General features: G+C 42.6%; 1 protein-coding gene across 1 annotated transcript in view; it reads right to left on the reverse strand.

Annotated features, from left to right (window-relative positions):
* LOC135396530 (putative phospholipase B-like 2) overlaps window positions 1-26,325 on the reverse strand; it is an 80,682-nt gene that overhangs the window by 37,153 nt on the left and 17,204 nt on the right. Inside the window, exon 2 of the mRNA XM_064627559.1 lies at window positions 11,845-12,091. Coding sequence (XP_064483629.1) covers window positions 11,845-12,091 — 247 coding nt within the window. The remainder of the gene's footprint in view (window positions 1-11,844; window positions 12,092-26,325) is intronic.

Consider the following 26,325-nt stretch of genomic DNA (forward strand, 5'->3'; position numbering starts at 1 on the left):
GCGATTTTTCGCCCTGGGACGACTTCGTTCGCAATTTTTGTCAGGTGGTGTGTGTATCAAAATTAAAAGTTTTATTATAAAAAGTCTAACATGAGTAACCTAGCGGAGTTTTAATTACAAAGTTCTAATATGTAACTTCAAGAACAATAGATAATATTCCATTATGACACATTTAATCAAAGAAGATATTTTTAATCACTATGATTACAATCAAAATTAAAAGTTTTATTATAAAAAGTCTAACATTATTATATGTGAGCATCATAGCAGAGTTTTATTTACAAATTTCTAATAGGTATAGTTAATTGTGAACAGCAGAGAACCTGGAAGACCATGAGACACGAACACGAGAGGAAATAAAATCTATAACAATACATTGGTTAATCAAAAACAACAGAGGAGGAGACTATCATTTTTAACTATCATAAAATCATCCTCGTGACTTCCCCATACAATTTTCATTCTAAGAGACACTACAAACCTTACTTTGTTTTATGAACTCAACACAGAAAATATATTAAAAAATGAACTTCACCACATAGCACACTCCTAGCCAACAATCAGCTCTAATAATATCTGCCCTGATTTGTTGAAGACGGGAGGCGTACACCTGACAGTTATGAACATTTTCGAGCGCAATAGGGAAGATTATTCCAACATTACACAATTAATCAATTTCTTATTAAGTAAACAGCATAGACATATGGAAATAATGAGAAAAACGATCAACAGCTAATAGAGAACCAAAACACATCACATAAACAACAGACACATGCAGGAAAATAAATGATAAAGAATCTATCAAAACGATCAACATGCACAAATGAATGGCAGAGAAACACTTTGAACGGCACATGATGAATAATTTAATACAGCACAGAGCTAACGCTGAATAGCAGAGAAACAATCTAAACGGCGCATCTGCCAACGTGTAAACAACAGACAGGAAAATATTACTGAAACAGATAATAGAGAGCCAAAATCCAACACGTAAACAAGAGGTACACAAAGGATAAATAGTTGAAGAACAATCTAACAAAACAAGAAACATGCACGGATGAATAGCAGAGAAACACTCTAAACGGTGCATCTACCAACGGTAAACAACAGACACATGCAGGAAAATAATTGAAAAAGAATCAATCAAAACGATAAACATGCACGGATGAATAGCAGAGAAACACTTTGAACGATGTATCTGCCAACATGTAAACAACACACCGGAAAATAATAGCAAACATTACAATTTGAAATAATATATCTTTTGAACTATCATAAAATCAACATTGCGAGCTAACAATATCCTACTCAGGCACTATAAACATTACCTTGACAGAGTTATTCAAACACGCACCACAGCTATACTTTCCACAGTACAACCAGACTCGAGACACGGTGGGGTCACTCTCTCCCTCTATGCAGACCGGTGGGGTCACTCTCTCCATCTATACAGCCCCAAAAGCGGGGAACCTGTTGTCAATCTGCGGGGTGGGGAAATCCTATCTCTTTTTCAAATTCTTTCCTCCAAAAAGGAAATATTCTTAGGACCGGTGTACAGAGGCGAAATTTTTTATTGATCGCAAATAGACATTGAAATTATTCCACTCTCAAGAACACAATAAGAACCCTATCAAAAAAAAAAAAAATCTAAGAATAGACTTTCTAAGCAAACGAGAAAATATTATCGGTGCAAACAATACTCAACGAGAAACGTTGCATTTAATGTATTTCAGATCAGACACAACTATTAGGCAATCATTATTCTCAACTCACAAAATATCAATCGAGTGAAAGTCAAGTTTATTCAGTGATAGAAACAATACGAATTCGAAAACGAGAAACAAATTTAATTACATCGTTTGATGTTAACTTTGCAATACACGCAGAAGTCGCAAACAACTCATCTGAAATGCAAATTATTGTGTTTGCTATAGCGGAAATCAACGCACACAACTTAAAAATACATTCCCAACTAGTAGAATATTTTTATTAATATCAATCGAGTGATCATCTGAAACAAAGTCAAAAGCAGTAATTAATTTAGGCAAACATTTTTCATAATCACACAGCGCAAATATACATCACAGAAACATGTCTTTTTTCATTCAGGACCCACGAGTGGAAACGAAGTGAGAGAGTTCCCGTACACATTTCGTTAAGGTTACGCCCGCGGGGAGTAGGGGAATCCAAACAATGGTCTCGGTATACAAAGCCATAAAATCGCTCCTACAAGTCAAGTTAGGGAAGGAGGGTCTCTTGCGCTGTCTTGTACATAGAATCACTGAAAGCAAACGTTTTTCCTTTACACATCACATCTTTTTTGTAAATTGACTTTCACAATTCTAACGTCAGGTGGAAGATTACGAACCTGATAATAAAATTTTAATAAATAAAATTAGCACCAATATGACTTAATTAAATGTCGAGGCGCACTACAAAACAGAACAGACAACTGATATACATTGAAGAGATGGACAGATTTTGTACTCGTTACCATTCGTCATGGGAGGACCTGATAAAAAGTTGCTTCGAAAAGGAGGAGCCGCGAAACGATTCATTTATCGCTGCATTTCAATACGTCCTAGACATGGTCGTATTCGGAGATATGGTGCAAATTATGGAGTTCAAGATGCGAGACATTGTATGTCGAATCTACAATAGTTATAAAAATATTTGCACGTCAACATCGGAAGGACCGTTTGGATTGATGGTGGAGTTTTTGAGGTTTGCTAACGAAGAATTGAAATACACTAGACCAAACGTAATTGTAATCATTGCAATGGGCATTGCATTAATCAAGAAAGCAATCAAATCAAATTATCATATACAAGCAGTCTATATCGCACGATTCATTACGGATTTGTTGAAATTACACCTAACGGTTGAAATGGAAAGTACATAAAAAATCTTATCACGTGGTATATTCCACCCTAGAACCTCTACACATTTATTTTATTCTACCAGCCAAGGATGTCGAATGAACAGAAGTTCAATATTGTCGTGCAAGGTCTGATGCATCATCACTTATTGAAACTCAACAAACATATCAATTGCGGTGGGCCACCGGACGATTTTCATCTAATACTCTCTTGTACGCCATTCAAGAATCTTCATACAAAGAAAGGAAGCATCAATAAGAGATTGTGCAAGTTCGTCGCAACAAAGTGCAAGTTTTTGAAGCAATACAAACACGGCGACAGCATATCACCCGCATTAATCAACGCTGGATTCAAGCGCCCAATAATCAGAATAAATTACTTGATGTCTTCGGAATTCATCAATCAAGACAACAAACGGAAACTTCGGAGTTTGGAATAGAATTGTAATTTATCGAAATAAACAAGTGTATAATTGAAATAATAATTGTATTCTTTGTCATCATTGTAATATATTCTACACAGCGCAACGAAAACAGCTTATGACCAGGTTGAAGATTGCTAAGGAGACACTACGTACAAGGATCTTCGCATGGAATCAGCGCTGGCAATCAAATAGATTTTTACACGACCACACTCTATACAACACCGACACCCGAAGGAAAGAATTGTAGAAGAATCGATAATAGAAATTTAGAGGCATGTTACATCAATCTTTGTTTACAAAGAGGATCACTAATATTTTGCGAAAGCTTATTTTACGAATTAAATTGCACAGTGTATATATTTTCTCAAACTATTGGACAGTTGACAATACTATATTGAAAGGAATCTATTATCAAATGACGCGAAGGTGGAGTCTACAATTCTAATCATCATAACATGCGGCACACAATTCCAATAAGATTTTGGGAGAATCGAATCACACAACTGTCATCAGAAATGTTTAATTGCTATACAATGAAGATGAGCACCATGCATAAGATATGTAATTATAATAAGTAAATATTCCTTTTGCAAACTTAACCAAAGCAGCACACATAAACGTAGCTTCAATTCACAGAATGTACCCGAGGTTTTTAATTAGCCATACTGAAAAACTATGAGTCTATTCGATATGTCACGGCATATGAGGCACTACAAATGGAAGGACATACATTAATTTTAGAAGATTTTAGCTCATAATGAATCAAAACGTAATCTTCAACAGCAAAGGTTCGTGTTTAAATTTTCAAAGTCAAAACTGTACACTCTTTCTTACAATTTTTTTTAAGATGTAGATTAAAAAGCTGTCTATATAGTCACACATTGTATACAAGATATTTGTTTGTACATTAATTGATAAAATTTGTCAGATCACATTCCGGAGCAGTGGAGACTATCAGTAAGTGTTTAATTAAAATTTGAACTGCTACCGCAATTTACGAACTGAGTTGTAGAAAGCGTAATTTCACAGATTTAGCTGGCTCACTTTGATACGCGAAGGTTTTAAGAACTCTTTTGCGATGACAAAGAATTTAATCGAGTGTATTGATGTTTTCTATATACTCTATAACGTAATGTGAATTCTCCACGACGTGGATAGTAAAAGTTACGAATATTTTTCGAACAAAATTTACTTAAAACTCGGAGAAAGGGTCACCCGCGTCAAAAAAAATTGTAAGAAAGAGTGTACAGTTTTGACTTTGAAAATTTAAACACGAACCTTTGGTGTTGAAGATTACGTTTTGATTCATTATGAGCTAAAATCTTCTAAAATTAATGTATGTCCTTCCATTTGTAGTGCCTCATATGCCGTGACATATCGAATAGACTCATAGTTTTTCAGTATGGCTAATTAAAAACCTCGGGTACATTCTGTGAATTGAAGCTACGTTTATGTGTGCTGCTTTGGTTAAGTTTGCAAAAGGAATATTTACTTATTATAATTACATATCTTATGCATGGTGCTCATCTTCATTGTATAGCAATTAAACATTTCTGATGACAGTTGTGTGATTCGATTCTCCCAAAATCTTATTGGAATTGTGTGCCGCATGTTATGATGATTAGAATTGTAGACTCCACCTTCGCGTCATTTGATAATAGATTCCTTTCAATATAGTATTGTCAACTGTCCAATAGTTTGAGAAAATATATACACTGTGCAATTTAATTCGTAAAATAAGCTTTCGCAAAATATTCGTGATCCTCTTTGTAAACAAAGATTGATGTAACATGCCTCTAAATTTCTATTATCGATTCTTCTACAATTCTTTCCTTCGGGTGTCGGTGTTGTATAGAGTGTGGTCGTGTAAAAATCTATTTGATTGCCAGCGCTGATTCCATGCGAAGGTCCTTGTACGTAGTGTCTCCTTAGCAATCTTCAACCCGGTCATAAGCTGTTTTTGTTGCGCTGTGTAGAATATATTACAATGATGACAAAGAATACAATTATTATTTCAATTATACACTTGTTTATTTCGATAAATTACAATTCTTTTCCAAACTCCGAAGTTTTCGTTTGTTGTCTTGATTGATGAATTCCGAAGACATCAAGTAATTTATTCTGATTATTGGGCGCTTGGATCCAGCGTTGATTAATGCGGGTGATATGCTGTCGCCGTGTTTGTATTGCTTCAACAACTTGCACTTTGTTGCGACGAACTTGCACAATCTCTTATTGATGCTTCCTTTCTTTGTATGAAGATTCTTGAATGGCGTACAAGAGAGTATTAGATGAAAATCGTCCGGTGGCCCACCGCAATTGATATGTTTGTTGAGTTTCAATAAGTGATGATACATCAGACCTTGCACGACAATATTGAACTTCTGTTCATTCGACATCCTTGGCTGGTAGAATAAAATAAATGTGTAGAGGTTCTAGGGTGGAATATACCACGTGATAAGAATTTTTATGTACTTTCCATTTCAACCGTTAGGTGTAATTTCAACAAATCCGTAATGAATCGTGCGATATAGACTGCTTGTATATGATAATTTGATTTGATTGCTTTCTTGATTAATGCAATGCCCATTGGAATGATTACAATTACGTTTGGTCTAGTGTATTTCAATTCTTCGTTAGCAAACCTCAAAAACTCCACCATCAATCCAAACGGTCCTTCCGATGTTGACGTGCAAATATTTTTATAACTATTGTAGATTCGACATACAATGTCTCGCATCTTGAACTCCATAATTTGCACCATATCTCCGAATACGACCATGTCTAGGACGTATTGAAATACAGCGATAAACGAATCGTTTCGCGGCTCCTCCTTTTCGAAGCAACTTTTTATCAGGTCCTCCCATGACGAATGGTAACGAGTACAAAATCTGTCCATCTCTTCAATGTATATCAGTTGTCTGTTCTGTTTTGTAGTGCGCCTCGACATTTAATTAAGTCATATTGGTGCTAATTTTATTTATTAAAATTTTATTATCAGGTTCGTAATCTTCCACCTGACGTTAGAATTGTGAAAGTCAATTTACAAAAAAGATGTGATGTGTAAAGGAAAAACGTTTGCTTTCAGTGATTCTATGTACAAGACAGCGCAAGAGACCCTCCTTCCCTAACTTGACTTGTAGGAGCGATTTTATGGCTTTGTATACCGAGACCATTGTTTGGATTCCCCTACTCCCCGCGGGCGTAACCTTAACGAAATGTGTACGGGAACTCTCTCACTTCGTTTCCACTCGTGGGTCCTGAATGAAAAAAGACATGTTTCTGTGATGTATATTTGCGCTGTGTGATTATGAAAAATGTTTGCCTAAATTAATTACTGCTTTTGACTTTGTTTCAGATGATCACTCGATTGATATTAATAAAAATATTCTACTAGTTGGGAATGTATTTTTAAGTTGTGTGCGTTGATTTCCGCTATAGCAAACACAATAATTTGCATTTCAGATGAGTTGTTTGCGACTTCTGCGTGTATTGCAAAGTTAACATCAAACGATGTAATTAAATTTGTTTCTCGTTTTCGAATTCGTATTGTTTCTATCACTGAATAAACTTGACTTTCACTCGATTGATATTTTGTGAGTTGAGAATAATGATTGCCTAATAGTTGTGTCTGATCTGAAATACATTAAATGCAACGTTTCTCGTTGAGTATTGTTTGCACCGATAATATTTTTTCGTTTGCTTTTAAGTCTATTCTCTAGAAAGTCTAAGTCTAAAGATATATTATTTCAAATTGTAATGTTTGCTATTATTTTCCGGTGTGTTGTTTACATGTTGGCAGATACATCGTTCAAAGTGTTTCTCTGCTATTCATCCGTGCATGTTTATCGTTTTGATTGATTCTTTTTCAATTATTTTCCTGCATGTGTCTGTTGTTTACCGTTGGTAGATGCACCGTTTAGAGTGTTTCTCTGCTATTCATCCGTGCATGTTTCTTGTTTTGTTAGATTGTTCTTCAACTATTTATCCTTTGTGTACCTCTTGTTTACGTGTTGGATTTTGGCTCTCTATTATCTGTTTCAGTAATATTTTCCTGTCTGTTGTTTACACGTTGGCAGATGCGCCGTTTAGATTGTTTCTCTGCTATTCAGCGTTAGCTCTGTGCTGTATTAAATTATTCATCATGTGCCGTTCAAAGTGTTTCTCTGCCATTCATTTGTGCATGTTGATCGTTTTGATAGATTCTTTATCATTTATTTTCCTGCATGTGTCTGTTGTTTATGTGATGTGTTTTGGTTCTCTATTAGCTGTTGATCGTTTTTCTCATTATTTCCATATGTCTATGCTGTTTACTTAATAAGAAATTGATTAATTGTGTAATGTTGGAATAATCTTCCCTATTGCGCTCGAAAATGTTCATAACTGTCAGGTGTACGCCTCCCGTCTTCAACAAATCAGGGCAGATATTATTAGAGCTGATTGTTGGCTAGGAGTGTGCTATGTGGTGAAGTTCATTTTTTAATATATTTTCTGTGTTGAGTTCATAAAACAAAGTAAGGTTTGTAGTGTCTCTTAGAATGAAAATTGTATGGGGAAGTCACGAGGATGATTTTATGATAGTTAAAAATGATAGTCTCCTCCTCTGTTGTTTTTGATTAACCAATGTATTGTTATAGATTTTATTTCCTCTCGTGTTCGTGTCTCATGGTCTTCCAGGTTCTCTGCTGTTCACAATTAACTATACCTATTAGAAATTTGTAAATAAAACTCTGCTATGATGCTCACATATAATAATGTTAGACTTTTTATAATAAAACTTTTAATTTTGATTGTAATCATAGTGATTAAAAATATCTTCTTTGATTAAATGTGTCATAATGGAATATTATCTATTGTTCTTGAAGTTACATATTAGAACTTTGTAATTAAAACTCCGCTAGGTTACTCATGTTAGACTTTTTATAATAAAACTTTTAATTTTGATACACACACCACCTGACAAAAATTGCGAACGAAGTCGTCCCAGGGTGAAAAATCGCCAAAGATGTGGTCCGATGTTGTCAGTTTGCGTGCCCCTACTTGCGCGCCGCATGAAAAAAATGCGAATGAATCCGGCCCAGGCTGAAAAATAGCCAAAGAAGTCAGTCCAGTGTGTACAATCATAAGTGTACGCCTCCAGTCTTCAACAAATCAGGACAGATATTATTAGAGCTGGTTGTTGACTAGGAGCGCGCTATGTGGTGAAGTTCATTTTTTAATGTATTTTCTGTGTTGGATTCATAAAACAAAGTAAGGTTTGTATGGGGAAGTCACGAGGATGATTTTATGATAGTTAAAATGATAGTCTCCTCCTCTGTTGTTTTGATTAACCAATGTAGTGTTATAGATTTTATTTCCTCTTGTGTTCGTGTCCCATGGTCTTCCATGTTCTCTGCTGTTCATATACATCTATCTGCACTTGTAATTAAAGCTCCACTATGGTGGTCATGTTAGACTTTTTATAATAAAACTTTTAATTTGATAGTAATCGCATTGATTAAAAATATACTCTTTGATTAAATGTATCATAATGGAATATTAGCTGTTGCGCATGAAGTTACATATTAGAACTATGTAATTAAAACTCCGCTATGGTTGTCATGTTAGACTTTTTTTAATAAAACTTTTAATTTGATAGTAATCGTATTGATTAAAAATATCTTCTTTTATTAAAAATGTGCTACTCCTTCTGCTTAATTGAAAACTTTCGTGATTATCACTAATAAAATACCCCTTCCATGCTATTGCATCAGATTTTTGACTGAGTTTTTCTCCTTCACACGGAGTCATAACATAATTCCTGACACGAATGACTTTAATAAATATATTTTCACTTGTACTTTTGTGTATGGCTATCCTTTGCATGTAAACTGCCTACTGCACACCTGTTGTAGCGGGGAGAAAATTGCGATTGAATTCGACACAGATTGAGAAATGATGAAAGAAGTCGGCCCAGGCTGAAAAATGTGAGCGGGTAAGCGCGCACGCAACCCTCCGGCCACGCTCCGCCCACCGGTAAGAGCCTCCACCCGAGCGCCGCCTGCCGCGCGGGAGGAAAAATACGCGCAGGGCTCAGGGGCAGGGGTGCCGTAGTTTGGATAGCTTGTAGCCTGGACAAGACCTATTACTACTTATGTCCTTCTGGTTTTGTTTGATCTATTACTCTGATCAATTTTAGCACATGCATGATCTCTTTTTATTGCTGTTTATCCAGGTGCGCGCGTCTGCGATCAAATATATGCTGTATCCCTGTAACTCCAATCAGGGGTGTACACCCTCCCTGCATTTTTGCAACCCCCCCCCCCCCCATGAAATTTCTCAGGTGACCCCAACCAACTCGGCCACCAGCACGTTCTAGCTGGTAGTGAGTCCAGCGGAGCGAATTACATCATGTACTGTCAAACTTGTGCTGTAGGACCACAGCCATGCAGATGATCGTAGCATGCATTTCTCTAAAATCATTTGAAAGTGACTGTTCAATATGCATATATTGCGCGCATATACGAGCAAAAATGCGTGCGGGCACGCAAACTCAATGTGGATAATGAAGAACCATTTGCGCCCAACTCAATCAAGCGAGGTATTCTGCTTTTTTCGTGTAAGGTTTTCTCCGTTGGTTGCCAGGTATTCATTGAGCTTCGTGAGACAAGGTGCTAGTCTTTTTTCTTTGTCGGTCGTGTCATTATGATTCTTAATGTTGAAATGCCGTTCATAATGAATCTGTATTCTAATGTATTGTGTTCTCACATGTACCAATATAACGGGAAAGCTGTGCAGATATGTCACCATTGTGCCACGATTCTTTCCGTGTCTAAGAAAAATTCCGTAAGCGGAACCTTCACCAAGCATACCCCCCCCCCCCTTGAGAGATCGGCACCCCCGAGCAATGAATTTCTGGGGAAATCACTGACTCCAATTCGCGCAGATATTCTCATCGAAGGTGAATATCATCACAAGGTATTAAGTACTAGAGAAATGTCAAAAAATACGTCTCAACAACAACAAAACATTAAGCTAAATAATTAGTAGAAAGAAAACGAAAAAGAAGAAAAGATAATTGCAGAGGCTTATGCAATGTGAAGACGCCACGGCTGCAACAAATTGAAACTTCAAACGGCGAGAGCGGAGAGGGAGAGGAGAGGCGAGAGGGAGAGAGTGGCAGGGTGGCAGGTGGCAGTTGAAGATTGGACGCGTCGTAGCAAGTTCGTTTTGTCTTCAGTTGCCGTCGCAAGGGTGGTATATCTCCTGTGCAGTATTTGCGTGTGTTTTAGTGCGCTTTCTAAGACAATGCGATGACAATGGTTCCTATGCATCACATTGTCGATTTCCCGGAAGAGTTTTGACACTAAGAAGACGTAAACGGCGTAGGGCCAAGAACGCACTGTGAAACGCCAATCGGACTGCACGTCGCGAATGTTTGCAGGTATGAGTGATGACCGTGATGTTTTGATGCCTAATTAGATGTTTCATTTTAGAAACTTAGGAGGAACTTGAAGAGAAACAGGATAAGAAGATTCTGAACGTACGGTGAAGAGGAAGGGGGCGCATGTCCCGACGTGCATGGAAAACAGGAGTGTCATCTTCTCCAAGACAATACAAGATGTGAGGTGGCCAACGAACGAAAGCTCCCTGTGGTCCGTGAGTGCATCGCACAGTCATGCATATGCCTTGTCTAGACACAGTGAGTGATCAGAATTATACTACGTAGTATGTGCATGTAGAGATGTATTGATTATTTCTGTCTGCTCAGTGTAGGCTTTTAGCAGAATAAACGGTATTTACTTGAGCAATACGTGCATTTCTACGCATTATTTTCGGTCATGCATTCAGTGGTCCCAGCTGCTAAGTGGTCGGATCCCGGACCACTTAGCAGAGGGGACCACTGGATCAATTTCACTGGTTCCACTTGAAGTGGGACCATCGTGAAGCTGGTTCCACTTTCAACTGGTCCCAGTCACTAACTGGTCCCACACTCAAAGTGGGACCTGTCTAATAAACCACTTTGAAGTGGTCCCACTCCAGATTTTTGCCTGGGATAGATTGTGACTCATGTTTGCACCCCAAATAAACGTTGTTGGAAGCAGTTGTGTCTTTGGATCGTTCCGCCAAGAGGAACCTACCGTGATCTCCACTGGGCAGTATTCAACCTAACGAAGTGTACGACGCTCTCATCCATGCCCCTGCCACCTTTCCTGTGCGCCTAAAGTTTTACCTCACCAGCTGAGTATTTTATGCGTCTACGGTGTGCGTAATCAGAGTAAACGTGAGTTCCTGTATATCCCATAAAATTTGTAATTTCGCCAAGGAAACAAAAAAAAAACGAATTTTCTTTCCGAGCACTCCAGGTATACAGCCCATGCCATACTCGAATGTAAACCGGGAAACTCGGTTTCCACATGAGTGGAACGGTGGAGTTCGGATGAACTGCATTTGGCTCTACTTCAGTACTTCTACTCCTGTTCTTTCTACTTTTGATTGGGAACGTCGTTGTTTAGGCATTATGAAAAATTTTTCACGCCTTTTTTATTTTCTTTTGCTTACCTGATGCCAGTAGGGATCTGTGCCTCGGAACTTGTTGACCTGTTGGTTCATGAACTGAAGGTTCTCCTGAAGAAACCCATAGAGGCGTTGGCAGTACTCGCTCTCCCCTTGGCAGTAGTCCGCCCACTGGTTGTCGAAATGCATGCGAATGAGGTCCCGGGTGAAGTAGCCCTCCAGCAATCCTGCGCCGTACGCCTGATACTCATCCGGGTAACTGCCGTTGGTAAACACTTCCAGGATGCCAAAGCTGGTGCGATTGATGTGTAACGATTAACATCGAGCCAATCAATTCAACAGCACATATAACACATAGCTTCAAGGACATACATTCATAGCACAAGATAACTTCAAGGCCTCTCCACGCGTATACCGCGACTTGTCCGTCCGCCGCTCCCCTTCTCAGCGGCAGCAGTCACTGGAGCTTACCCGAGTAGACTCGGAATCAACGATTACGTTCAGTAGGCGCCCCGAAGCCCGAGTGTTTTATACTCCGCTCGCTTAACGCGACACATGCACCATCGGCGCACGCCGGAGTGTCCGACACCAGCGAGCCCTTCGCGCTCCCAATGGGTGCACCGAAGCAGACGACAAGCGCTTGGGGCTTGAAACATTTGGCGTGATGGATATCCTGTTGAGCGCGCGATCCACCAGGAGCAACGGGGTGGCGCTAGCAGAAAAGTACTTCTAATCAATGAACCAAAAATGTTATCGGTTCACTGCGGGTTCAGGGTCGGTCATAAGGGTTCAGTTCGAGTTCCGCTCCGGAAGGCAACTATAAGAACGGTTCAAACCGGTGAGCTCTAAACGGTTCGGTGCGCGAACCGGTTCAATAATATGAAAATGCCTCCATCCGAATTCGCTGTAGGCGAAACTAGCCGCGGACATGTATTCGCCTCTCCAACTACCTTTAGAGGCGCTCGCGTCGTCATCAAGATGACGGAGAAAAGAATGATTGACGATGAATAAATCAACCTGCTTCATGCCTTCTTCTACGAGACATGCTTCAAAAATTGTAGAAATAACATAACTCGCGTGTCATTTCCAGCCGTCTTCGTTGTTTTCGTTCACTCTGCCCCTGTGTCTTTTTGCTCTTCCCCTTCTCGACATTGCACATTCTTCTCCGCGGTATTTTTGCACTGCGGAATTGAGCAGTGCTGTTGCTGTTTGAGTTCCGTAAGCCAGGAAACTCCATCACACATGAAGGGTCAGCGCGAAACATACCGGTCGCCTGCTGTTACTATCATTCATTGAGTGCTTCTGCTGTGGTCCGCTTGGTAGGCGACCAGACAGTGGGAGAGGCGATTTGCGTTATAATATTTTTGTAACTGGTGGACTGGGACAGGGATTACAATGCTCGTGGCGAATTTTTCGGATGGTTTATTATGAATAGTACGGTGGTGGGTAGCGAAAGGGCTCGCCGGCCTCACAGAGGTGGGCAACGTCACGAATAACGCACTAGGGAATGTGCGCCCCGGGCCGACTTCTAAGGGAATTGTGCCGAAAAGTCGGAAAGCGTCGGAGGAAAACCCAGGGAAAACCCCAGCCAGCACAGCCGGCACCGGGATTCGAACCTGGGTACCTTCAAGTCTCGACGTGACGTGACATGGCCAGCACGCTAACCACTGAGCCACGCGAGGTAGTTGGATAGTGCGGAAGACAAGGAACGTGCACTATGAAATCAGATATTCTCCTCCTACCACGATCACAGTTAGTTGCCAATTAGAATTGTATCATTATTTCATCTGATCAGTTGAGAACAGGGGCGGTACAGTTGTTTGACACTTTGCATATATTTTAATTGGAAGTGAAAAGCGTACGCCCTGCTCGAAGAAAATCACAAACATAACTTTGATCCTTTTCATTTGCCGTAGCACTACTATAACATGTAACTTTCACCTACGTAGTGATTGGTCCTGAGCGTACTAAACGGAAATGCTCCGCTCATCAACACCACCAGGTGGTGGTGATGGAACTACTTACCGTAGTCGGCCACGCTCAGGCGGGCAACGTCACGACTATCGCAGAGAACTATGCAGAATATAGTGTTATGGCCCGTCTGGGGAAAACCCGGATAAAACAACTAGACAGCACAGCCCGCGCCCGGATTCGAACCCGGAACGAAATCTTGTCGATGTGCCTTCAAAAAGACAACTGCACACGTGTGTTCCATTGGTTTCATGATGTAGATGTACACATATAACTGGCATGCACATATAATTTATGCACTACCCGAGATGCCGGAAGCAGCCCCAGTGAGCCAGCAAAATATGTACTTCGTTCGCAAAATATATATCCTTGAGCTTTGAAAATGGCTTTCTATTTGTGGTTGCTTGCGTTGGTTGAAGAATGCACTGTATGTAGCATTGAAGGTGTGGGCAATTGGGTGCATAAAAGCTACGCAAAAACAGTATTGCGTAAAACAACTCTAGTACTCATTCTGGCTGAGTGAACCTTCAACCAGACGTCACTGTGTCGCACCCAGTACTTGTGTGAGAAATTTGCGCACCCCCCGGTATTCTTGCTCCCCAAAAGGTGTCTTTTGCGCCCCTTTAGGCAGGCTCCGGGGGGACAGCTGCCCGTTGCCCCCCCCCCCCCCCCCCGTAGACGCCGGCCCTCGTCGCACCCTTAAAGGTACTGTAAAGCAGCACCGATCAAATGTCATTTAGGGTGGCTATTCGATAGTCCAAGCCACCGGGACAAAAACTGTGCAAGTTTCATTCCAATCGACGGTGCAGTTAATTAGAAAATTACAATTAAAGATTACGGGCAACACTGTACGAGGTATTCGAAATGAATCCGTACTTCTGACACATACGGCGGCAACCACATTGCATGCGTATAACACTGGGCCCAACATAACAATCCACCATAAAATCCGCCCCTGCGATCCACACAACGATCCACATCTGAGGATAAACGGATAAGCGAACTGAAACGAAATACTGAGCCGTTGAAAAAAAATGTGTCAGACGTTCAAGAAGCCAGACAGCGTCGGGACTTGTTTGTTCACAGAGAGTTTGTTCGTTCGAAAGAGGCCGCGAACAAAAGGAGCGCGCAGGTGCAGCAGAGAAGTAGGGAGAGCCCCCATCGAACAGCGGCCAGCACTGGGTTACTTCGCAAAAACAGGGGCTAACAGGTTAAACTGTTAACAGGGGTTTCAGAATGCATAGGTAAACAGGAAAACTAATAATATCGTTACTAAAATAACGAAGTTCCGATGTCACAGTGTGTAATACCAATTTTCAGTGTTGCCCGCTGTACAGGCGGTTGTTTGACACCAGGCGTCGCACCGCTCCACTACGCCGCATCTTTCATGGCAAATTAAAAATATTTATAGCGCGTTGTCGGTCGTATGGTTCCGCATATGGTATTTAGAAGCAACAAAGTCTCTAGTCACATCACCGGCATATCATGCTTGTCTACTGCTTTACAGTACCTTTAAAAAGTACAGATTAAATCACATGTACAACTACCTAGGAGCAGCTATCCTAGCGCTGCGATGGCCTATCATCCTCACGCTCATGCTTCTCATACGCAGAGCTCAAACATTCAAATTATCGCTTGTTTTAAAGCCTTCTTCACGTGTGGAGTCGCTTAATTTGGCTTCACAGCACAATTACCGCCTCCAGTGTAATAAGCGTTGAGCCAATTTACTTTTCTCGTTGCACCCTATATGGACGGATAGATGTGGGCACAGCTATGTAAGATAATTGAAACTCCGACATCGTGGACCGTACATATCAACCATGAGATAGGCGATACTACTTCATTGGCGCCACTGAAGTGTTACGAAATCAATATTGTTGGCACATAGCGCATAACAAAAGCAGTCGCTCCAGCGAATGATGTATTTTGAAGCGTTAGGACTTCGTCAGCGCCTGTCCAAGAGCGATTAAATCCCGCTTCGCGGTGGCCACGAGCCATAGAATTAATATAGGAAGACTCTAGAGAACGTACTTGGCGCGCAGTCAACGGGATTCTCCTATCCCCGAACGTGACCGCCAGGGCGCAGCCATCCGTTGGTCATCGACAGTGTTAGTCGACGAATTTCTGCCCCCTAACTACAGTCAGGGGCGGATCCAGGGGGAGGCCCTGCCCCCCCCCCACCCCGAGACATACCTCTACCCCCCATTCCGGCAGATTTTCTTGCCGCACGCTCCGTTTTCCCGCCAATCCCGCGTGCGCCTTTCGTCCCAAGATTGCGCGAAGGGCATGACATATACTCGCCGACGAACACTTCATTGCCTAAAAAGGAGCGAAGACGCAGGTGGTGCGAGAAGGAATCACATTCGCCGCCTCTCAGCGCGCGGAACGCGCCGGACACTGCACAGTGGATAAAGACAGCGATTTGACGTTTGGGGGGTCAGTGGCTGCCTGGAGTCTACAAAGCTAAGGCGTTCTCACTCAGCTTCACAAAGAGACAGCACGTTACGAAAATGGTAGGACATATTTTTCTGCTGTTTAGACATGCGTATGGAGGAAGACAAATAGATACTGGTGTAGCACCAGTTACCAAGCACCTTCAGTTATGCGTTGTTTTGAACGGACTAAGAGCATGTTTTTGTAAGGGACTAAGGTGGCGTTCCTCTACAGCTTGCTAAGCTTCGCAACATGTAGATAATAAATAAAGTTCTTGTGTGAAATGAAAGCGCAGCAGCTCGCCGCCTTACATGGCGACCCCCCCCCCCCCCCGAGGATCTTCCCTGGATTCGCCCCTGACTACAGTGGAGTTGCTCCGTTTGTTGCCAACCCTGTGCAGTCACAAGGGATAACAAACGGGGGAAACGAGCCGATGGAGGGAACGATGTCCAGCGTAGGAAGCGAGGCAAGCCGTGGAATTGCGTTGAGTACGTACGAACCTCCGGGATACGTGCAGAATTGTGTAGTGCTATCGGAATCACAAGGTAAACGTTGTCATACCAAATGTGAATCATATTTTATCTATGAGATTACCTGCGACACCTCCAACCATTTGCTTTCCACCAACACAGGTGATGTTTACCGCCTATGACGTGTTGAAGTGGCGATTGTATGCTTTGCGAGCGAAATCAATAAATCGTTTACCCATCGTAACAAATCTAGGCATGTATTTCCGTAGACAACTATAATCCAAACATGAATACACACAGTAAACCGTCATCTTCATGCTGCTCTGCGAACCAACGGGAACCGGAAATGGCAAAAACGAAACCACCCGTCATTCCATGCTCTGAGGGCACTTGCACGCGTTAGGAGCTAACGAGAGGCGGGGCACTCGTCGAGAAGGGCACGTGATAAAACACGTGCACTGCGCTCTTCGCGTGATACGTGAAGGGCGTGGGATACGTCACGCGCAATGTGTCACGTGCCCATATTTTTAAATTTCCCGCCCGCCTTTTTGAATTTCCCGCCACTCGTTAGCTCATAGCGACCGTAACGCCCATAATAAAGTGACGAACGAAGGACAGCACACAAGCAAGTGATGTTGTGGGAAAATATGCAATGCTTAGTTGTTTAACAAATACATATGAGATACCCACATGGTACGCCGAATTTAGATAGCAAGTGATGAATTTAAGAAAACGAGCACGTCAGTTTAGCGGAATGAAGGAGCCAACGGAAGGCAACGCCTTCCATGACCAACGGATGGCAGCTCTCTTGTGTTCACGCTTTTTTGATCGAAGCCGACCCCCCTGCCACGAGCAGCGCATATGCCCCTTCCGCTCAGAGCCATCTATTAGCACAATACAGAAGCGCCAGCACTAATTCGACCGACGGAGAGGCGCCGTACGGACAGCTCTCTCTTTCTTACACCGTGGTATGCGCTGCTCAAGAACCAACCAATGGCAAAGACCACCTGACCTGTGAATTAAGAGAGTGTAGAAGGCTACGTAGGCTACGTTCTTAATATGTTCCGAGACAGTGATCACTTGCAATGATATTGCTCAGTTCCACTTTGTTGAAAACGGCATATGCATTTTTGTAACACTTTTTGTGTTCGTGAGTACCGGCCTCGGTGGCTGAGTCGTTAGCGTGTTCGCCTTCTGATCGCGGGTTCGAACCCGGCCGAGGACTTGGTGGCAGGGTACAAGTTGCTTAGACACGCCGTCTTCCGCGAGGGACGACGGGGTGCCGTCTGATGAGCTTTCATCGCAAGGTGAAAAAAAGGTGCCCACCATCCTCAGGTGGGCAAAAGCAATCCACAGACCGACCGCTGTGGCGTCGCTCATGATCTCAGCTGGCTCGCGACGTAAACACCCAATTATTATTAGTGTGTTCGTGAGTAATCACAAAGGTGGTGCTTTTGACACTGCAGTTGCTGGCCTAGCTGGTATATATATAGTCATGGCTGGCACTCTGAGGAAGAGGGGGTTAGAACTTCTTAGGCTGGATTTCACAGGAAGCTGTGCCCACATCTACCCGAAAACGGCCGCGGAATTGTCGCAGAAATGCATACGTATCGATCAATCAATCAAGAATTCGGGAGACTGAACGATGTCATTCTAAATGATGGTTGGCTCCAATCGTGCTGTTTTCCTCTTTTCTTCCTTCTTTTTCTTCTTTTTTTTTTTGTTTTTCACGCCATTCTCAGGTGCTTTTAAAGGGGCACTAAAATGCAAGAAAAACTTGCTCTCAAATGAAACACCGTACTTCAATTAGCATAATTCAAACAAAATCAGTTCATACAACGCTACCGTTTCGAAGAAAAACGGAATGAAAACAGAGTTGTGTTTGGCGGCAACGAATGGGATCACCAGGAGGCAAAGATTGGCGGCATCCAATGAGACAGCACGAGAAGCGCGCGCGTACCTATCGTGGATTTGGAACGGGTCCGATCGTAGTGTTCCGTATATGCGCGGCATGATGCGCACTGCTGAATGTTTCAATGCCGATTCACTGAATTGTAGCCCACAACAGTTCTCGTGGATGTTCCACTGACAGCATTTATCTTCACGTCCTTCGGACAGCGACGCCAGTCCGCTTCGCAACGCGCACTATGTTTTTGTTTTTGTTTTTCACCGGGACTGCTCCATGGCGTGGCACGCGCGTGCACGCGCAGCATGCATTAAGGGACTATGAAATTTCCCGAACCCCCATACTTTTTTCGATGGAAACTGTTCTTCCCGCAGAGAAACTAATAGGCCACAAATTTTTCCGGACGAAATCGCTCCACTCTGCGAGGAGCGCGCGCTGGAAATGTCTCTTCCGTATTCCTCCTCTCCCGCGCATATTTCCCTGCCGATGGTGTAACTGTACGGACCGCACTTCGGTTCCCCGTTACGTCACCGGTGTTGCACAATGGCAAGTAATGCCGCGAGCTCGCGCTGTGGCTGCCGACACTGCCGAAATCTGCCGATCGCGCGAAAGCTGCTGTAATGGAGATTTCCACTCCCGATGAACGCATACGCGGGATCCTACGGCGCATGCTCCTGGCGGGATTCCTCGGCTCGGCAACACGTCACGATGACGTGTTGCTGAGCCGGCCGTGGTCGCGTCAAGTTACCCGTTGTGTCTCCGCTCGGCAGCACGCCACGGCGTGGCGCCAGCTGTCCTCCCTTCGCCGCTCCGTTTAAATTCGCTCCCGAGAAATCCGCTCGCGCGACGAAAGTAAAATTTCGGTTCTAGACTCAGAAAAATGTCTTCTTTCGAACGAAACGAAGAAAAAAATCGTTTCATAGTCCCTTTAAAGGCACTGATGCACGAGCTGAAAGGTCGTTCACTGCTTAGCGCCGACGCAAGAAAGAGTTCAGTATAATTTTGGTTGTAGCTTCGTAACGAAATCAAAGTTTTGAATTGTGATAACAAGTACGAAATTAACATAGCGTGTGACGTAATTAGGAGTGAACTTGTTCTTGCATTTTAGTGCCCCTTTAAGCTGGGCCATAACGAGCTTGCGGAGCTCTGTGCCCGTAAAATCAATCGAAGGAGTAGGTTATAAAAATAGTAAACGTTAACAAAGGGAAACCATGAATAAAGGTAACCTACGTGCCATCTGTTCCCGACCCCAGTAAACGATTTCTAGAAAACTCTAACGTGATGTGCATAAGATTCATAGCCTTCCTTACCAAATTATTTCTGTAATCTTATAGGGGATAGCACACTGTCAGTGCGCATATGTGCCTCGGATTCCTGAATTAACACCACGAGCAGCAAATCTCCAATGAGGAGCAAAAACACAAGATGCTTTCAGACAGCACTAGTACAAAAGATACAAGTTAAGCATTATCATCATTTTCCTGTTATCCGTAGGAGAAATTTACCAGTGAGAGCAAAACTCCAAGGTTGCTCGCGTCTCTAAATATCCCACTGTTTACGTTCTACTATAGGGCAAGTATTTTGTGGTGGCATAGGGAAAATCTGAATGGGCTTGAGTCAGATAATTCATTTTCGCACTATTGGAATTCTATTGCAGAACGTAGCGAAACATCCATGAATATAACGGCCGCTGGCCCCACATTTTGCGGGCAAAAAATAGCTTTGAGACGTCAGGTGAGGTATGTACTTTTCACCTTCTTGCGAAACGAACACTAACAAAAAAAAGGAGTAAACTGGGGAGTAATTGCGGGTTCTAGCTCCCTACATTGCAATTACTCCCCATTGTAGTCCCCTTGCCCTGAAATTTACTCCCCAAGACTTCACATAGTTAAGAAACTTCGCATGATCCTCTGAATGGAACAATCTATACGTAATATGTGCTCTTTGTGACTTTTATGGAACAACAACTTTATTTTGAGATGATGCGATATGGAACAGTGCTCTATTGAGCAGTAATGCTATATGGTACATGCAGGGTGTTTCACCTAAACTGATAAAAAAATCTAACTGGCGATATACTCGCCGGAGGATTGTGGGGCTTTCGGCATTTACCTTCTGGAAACTTTTGCCGCCATTTAGGAAGGCTTGGATAATTTTTAATTGAAGAAAATTTATTTTTTAATCAAACTTTGAAAATTGCCAAGCCAACCTCACTCTTTTCTTCAGAAATATGAAGCCCTCCACGGGTAACCACAGACCCAACAAAAACTACGCGCAGTATTGGCGCCGAGATGTTCGGGAGTCGCCCACTGGTGTTCGCTGAACGAACCGTGTCGTGGGGATATGCCCGGGCAGTATTCGCACATTGCATTGCGTACCAAGCCATTGCACGTGTAAGAGGCTGTCCAGCGTTGATTGCATGACGAAGACGACATATGTGTTCCAATTAAGTCGCATTTTCATTCCAATATGACAGTTTTGACTGTAAGTAACAAAACGAAACCGAAACGAGGATCCCCAGCAAGAGGCGGCAGAGTGGCGCCCATAGTGAGGGTCTCGCGACCAATAGCAACAAAAATAGTTTTAAAAAATAGTAAAAGTGTTGCTTTAGCTCCGCGTGCTTGATTGTCGCAAAAAAGCGCGCGCGAAAGGTACGGCGAGAGGAGGAAGTGTCCGCGCCTCTTGTTTTAGCTTTCTTTCCCCCGCTTTGACCTTGATGCTGGTTGTCTTATCACAAAGAACTCATGAGATAGGTCCCTGTTTCATTCACATTTGCCAGTCACAAACAAAAAAGGGAATTTATCTGGGAAGCTACTTCCGATAAAAGTGCTGTCCGCGGAACCAAGGTCAAAATGCTAAAATCAGCGAAACAAAAAAGGCGGTGACACTTCCTCCTCTGGCCGCACCGAGCGACGATGACTGTGACAAGCAATCGTTTTTACTTTAATATGGACAAACAATAGCCGCAAGTATAAGCAGTCAACCTCTACATGTTGTCATGGGTGTAGTCAAAACAGGGCATTTTCTACAGGGGGTCGTATTCGTTACTTGTAATCCCAAGCAACCCAACGTTACAGTCAACTTAATATGTGACCGAGCACCGGTTTATCAAAGTCAAAGTGTCCAAGAGCACAGAAGTCTGTCCCTCTGTGACTATTGCCTTGCCGAGGCAGTCTTTGCAGAAGTATGGTTATTCACAGACAGCTGTCTGGAGCTTCGACAATGAAGTAATCAGAAACAGCACGGTTGGCCAGCAGTGTATAGTGTCCCCTTTCGCGCGCTTTCTTTTTCTTTTTTGTGACAATCAAGCAGGCGGGGCTAAAGCAGCACTTATACTAATACTTTTCGACTATTTTTGTTGCTATACTGCGCATTGTTTTTGTTCAGTCTGCGGTTATCTGTGGAGGACTTCGTATTTGTGTAAAAAAAGTGAGGATGGCTTGGCAATAGACCTCTACCCGAGAACCGTCATCATGACGTTGGTAGACAGACTGAAACCGAAACAAATGGGAAGGGGAGGGCTGGGTTCCACGAATGAGCACTTTTTCGCTGCCTCCTACTGGAAGAAAAGTAGGACCGAACGTCGCGCCCCTTTCAGGGACCATCGTAATCCCCTCAAGACTTTCGGGCGCGACCTTGTTCGCCTCAAGCTTCGAGCGTAGTTCAACTCTACCAAATTGGTGGCGCTGTCGAACACTATGACGTCATTTCTTTACAAACAGGGAGAGGCTTTCAAAGGTCTATTAGAAAAAAAAAATTCCCTCAATTAAAAATTGTCCAAAGGCTCTTAAACGGAGGCAAAAGTTTCCAGAAGGCAATTGCCCACAATCCTCCGGCGAGTACGTTGCCAGTTAGAATATTTTATCACTTTAGATGAAACACCCTGTATATGGATATAGAGGGCGCGTCACATAAGACTGACCAGAATTTTTATTAAATTCGCGGTTTGCTTTTCTTTCGGAAAAGTCGTTGAATATACCTATTCCAGATGGGGCCTACTCAAAGGTGGTGGTGTATCAGTAATTAGTGCAGCCGTTAATTAACTTCCATAATTAATCATCATAGTTAGTGAAAATAGAACATGATTAAGAACGCGCGAAGTGTAATTAAAAGTAACTAAGTTATAGGAAAACTTACTTAGACTGAAATGTACCTCGGTTACAGCTACAATTACAGTTACTCGTGAAATGCCATTCAGCTACTTATCAATTACTTCCGGTTACTGATATTGAAGGTGACCACATGTAAAACTTTGGAACACAGTGTATCAACAGTACACATAAACCTCTGAAACAATCCACATAGTCACTCGCTTGGTAGTCATGCTGATAGTGCTGATATATTTGTTCTCAATAGCAGGATGTCTTTTGTGTTCTCATTAGAATCACTCTGTAACGTTTCACCCCAGGACCTAACACTCGCATGGACATTCGATTGAAGATGTAACTTCCCTCAGAGTGCAAGTTACTCGAAAAAAAGTAATTTATTTTACAGTTACAGATACATGTTATAGAAAGTAGTTTGGTACAGTAATTATTTACACAAATAGTAATTGGTTACAGTAACTAGTTACACAAATGTAATTAGTCACAGTAGCTCAATTACTTGTAATTAGTCACTTTACAGCTCTGGCGGTGACGTTCCCTAAAATAAATCGGGGGGGGGGGGGCGATCAGAGCGGTATTGTGGACGCCAAAATCCCCATACTATTTTTCTTCCTATGTCTCGCTCTGTGGAATCTTTGCACTGGCTATTCCAAGAATGACTTCAGGAGTTGATCGTGCCTATTCCGAGAAAATTTGTGCCTTTTTGTGGCCTTTTTATGCGCCTAAAACACGTTGTTTAGTGCCTCAAAATCCGCTCTGTAGTGTGTAGGCTTAGAAACTGCATCACTATAGACCTCTACCGAAGAAACGTCACCGTGACGTAATCATGACGTTGGTAGACAAAGTGAAACCGAAACAGCGCGGGCGGAGAAGACCGCCGTCTCACAAAGCCATATTCCTTCACGAAGGTCAGGTGGCTTCTTTGTATTAGGGGTACACACAAATGAGGTCACGTATTTGGTGGCTTTCGTGTCTTCATTTGCGTTCCCAGTCCACCGCGGAAAGAAAAGAAGGCTTCATCCCAAAAGTTGCATCGTCTGAAAGTCAATGTCGTAATCCTGTGCGGAATGTGATTTGTTATTACGACTTAGTTCGTGCTAGCTTTGTATAGAGACACCACGTGCACTCCGAGAGAAACTCCTGCCCTTCAGACTCCTGAAGACGGAAGAGCCCGGTAGGCATCCTTAGAAAGGGCTACCGAAAAGATAGGGCTACCGGTAGAATGGAGCAGAACAATGCCATACAACTAATAATATGTAAAGAATTTTAAAAAATCTTACAATACCAGAAGCCACATTTAAACGTGGCTTTCTTGTGACTTATTGATTTTTTTTTTATATAACAGTTCCGCTCTAACAAGTTGGTGGCGCTGTTGCACCATCTGACGTCATTTGTTTGTAAACAGGGATAAGTCTATTCCCCCTCACACTCACCCCTGGGGACAAAGCGGGGTGTTCCATACTTTGTGGAACAGCCTGATGTCAGTTGGCAAAGGGTGACACCGCGATTGGGAGAGGAGAAAGTGACCGCAAAACCCGCGCAGCGCTCGAATATTTTCCATTTTCGCATATTTGTTACTAGAGCAGAGAAAAGCGCTGTTGTTTTGATTCTTGCGTGCTAGACTCCTCAGGCTTGTGCTCTACAACTTTGCAAATTCTCAGTCTATTATAATTATAAAGATTAATTGTGAAAGTGAATTAACGGCTGCGCTAATTACTGATACGCCACCACCTTTGAGTAGGCCTCATCAGGAATAGATGTATTCGACGACTTTTGCGAAAGAAAAATCAATCGCGAATTTAACAAAATTCTGGTCAGTCTTACTTAACGCACCCTGCATATATGCTCGCTCTCATTTTACTTCTATGTTCAATTATATATGGAACAGGGCTATATAATTACGCAATTTTTTACCCACAGAGTAAGAAATAGTTGTTCTTCCTTGGCAAATTGTGTCCTATGCATGCCTACTTGATATATCACAGTTCATGGTTTTATTCGAAGTATTTTCGTCCATTCAATTCATGGATTATGTACATTAGGACTGTGAGTACAAAGCGTGAAATACAGTACCCACTTTGTGACATTCATTTAGCCTCATGCATTTAGTCGAGAAATGGACTAATCGGTGGTGCAGTCCCCAAAAGGACTAAATTTGCTCACACAAAGTAAATTTACTCTTCTGTGTATTGCCCTTTGCGACGCTCCTTGTGATGGTCCCTTTTTCTTAAATGTCGGCTACGTGGATATCCTAAACAGTTGAAACGGTTGCGATATTATGAGAGCCCACATCGACCCCAGAATTCACTGCTCCAAGTTGTATATCAATCTAATCAAATACAGTCGACCCCCGTTTATCCGGACTTCATTTATCCGGATCCCGCGGTATCCGGACAAAAGGCACGGGAACGGACTTTCCTCCATGTATTTTGTTCTCGTTTATCCGGACTTCAGCTTCCGGACTCGGACAAGAATTCCAGGGAACGAAAGTCGAAAATTCTTGTAATCCAGCTTCAGTTATCCGGACTACCATGAGTAAGAGGAGACGCTGGCCCCCGCTTCGTCACCCTTTTCGCTGTGTTGAGGATATTCCCGTCACACGTCAGGGACCTACATTCCTCCGTAGGGGAGACAACTGTGCACGATGACCCCCTTTTCTATTTGTGTGCGTTGGGTCACATTGACCAGACGAGTCATTTGGAAATATCTCGAGCAACTGTCCGGTTCTAGAGGGGAAAACTCCAACCCGAGGGCCCCCGTTGGCCGATGAAGACATTCCCCTAGCTGACCTGCGATCCCTGATGCAGAGGCTCACTGCGACTGCCGTAGATGATGCTGTGGTTTCTTACTACGTTGACGTTGACAAGGATGATGACGCGTGTGCAGCTATGACTGATGACGGTGTGATTGCTGCTGTTGCCTCCGATGATGTGCAGCAAGACGGTGCCGATGACGCCAGTGAGAAACAAGGCTCCGACATCGACACTTTGCGTCCGCACTGACATTCTTCGACAACAAGCGCAACAGCGTGGCTCAACTCTATGATGATGATGATGATGATTGGAGTTTAATGGCGCATTGACGACAAAGATCATAATGCGCCATAAACTGACGTATGATTGGCTCAACTCTATGCAATTAGCTAAAGTTTGCAGGAATCGAGTGCCTACACTACTACGTAACAGCTGATATTGACGAGATTTCTGTGTTTTAATTAAATCTTGCTCTGTAGGACGTTTCTATTCGGTCGTTTCATTTATCCGGATGCCCCGGTATCCGGACGATTTCGCCGGGAACGGCACCGTTCGGATAAACGGGGGTCGACTGTACCTTTATTTATAGTTGCACAGTATTGATATTTTTTAAATAGTTTCGGACCGTTAGCATGAAAAAACTGATTACATAAAACAGAGGAACTGTGCCGAAAAACAGACGGGAACCTCTGTTCTGCTTAAACCAAAAAAGCAGAGAAAGAGATGTCGTGGGTTGTTGTGCACTACGCGTATGGTTAACATTAATCAGAGCTGTCGCATACGCTGTCAAACTATCATTAGTTTATGCTACCGTCATGGTAATACGGGTTTGTGACAATTAACGACCACTGGTTCCTGCTCAGAAATGCCCACTTTATAGCATATTG

This window comes from Ornithodoros turicata, chromosome 6 (genome assembly GCF_037126465.1).
Source record: "Ornithodoros turicata isolate Travis chromosome 6, ASM3712646v1, whole genome shotgun sequence".
Lineage (NCBI taxonomy): Eukaryota > Metazoa > Arthropoda > Arachnida > Ixodida > Argasidae > Ornithodoros > Ornithodoros turicata.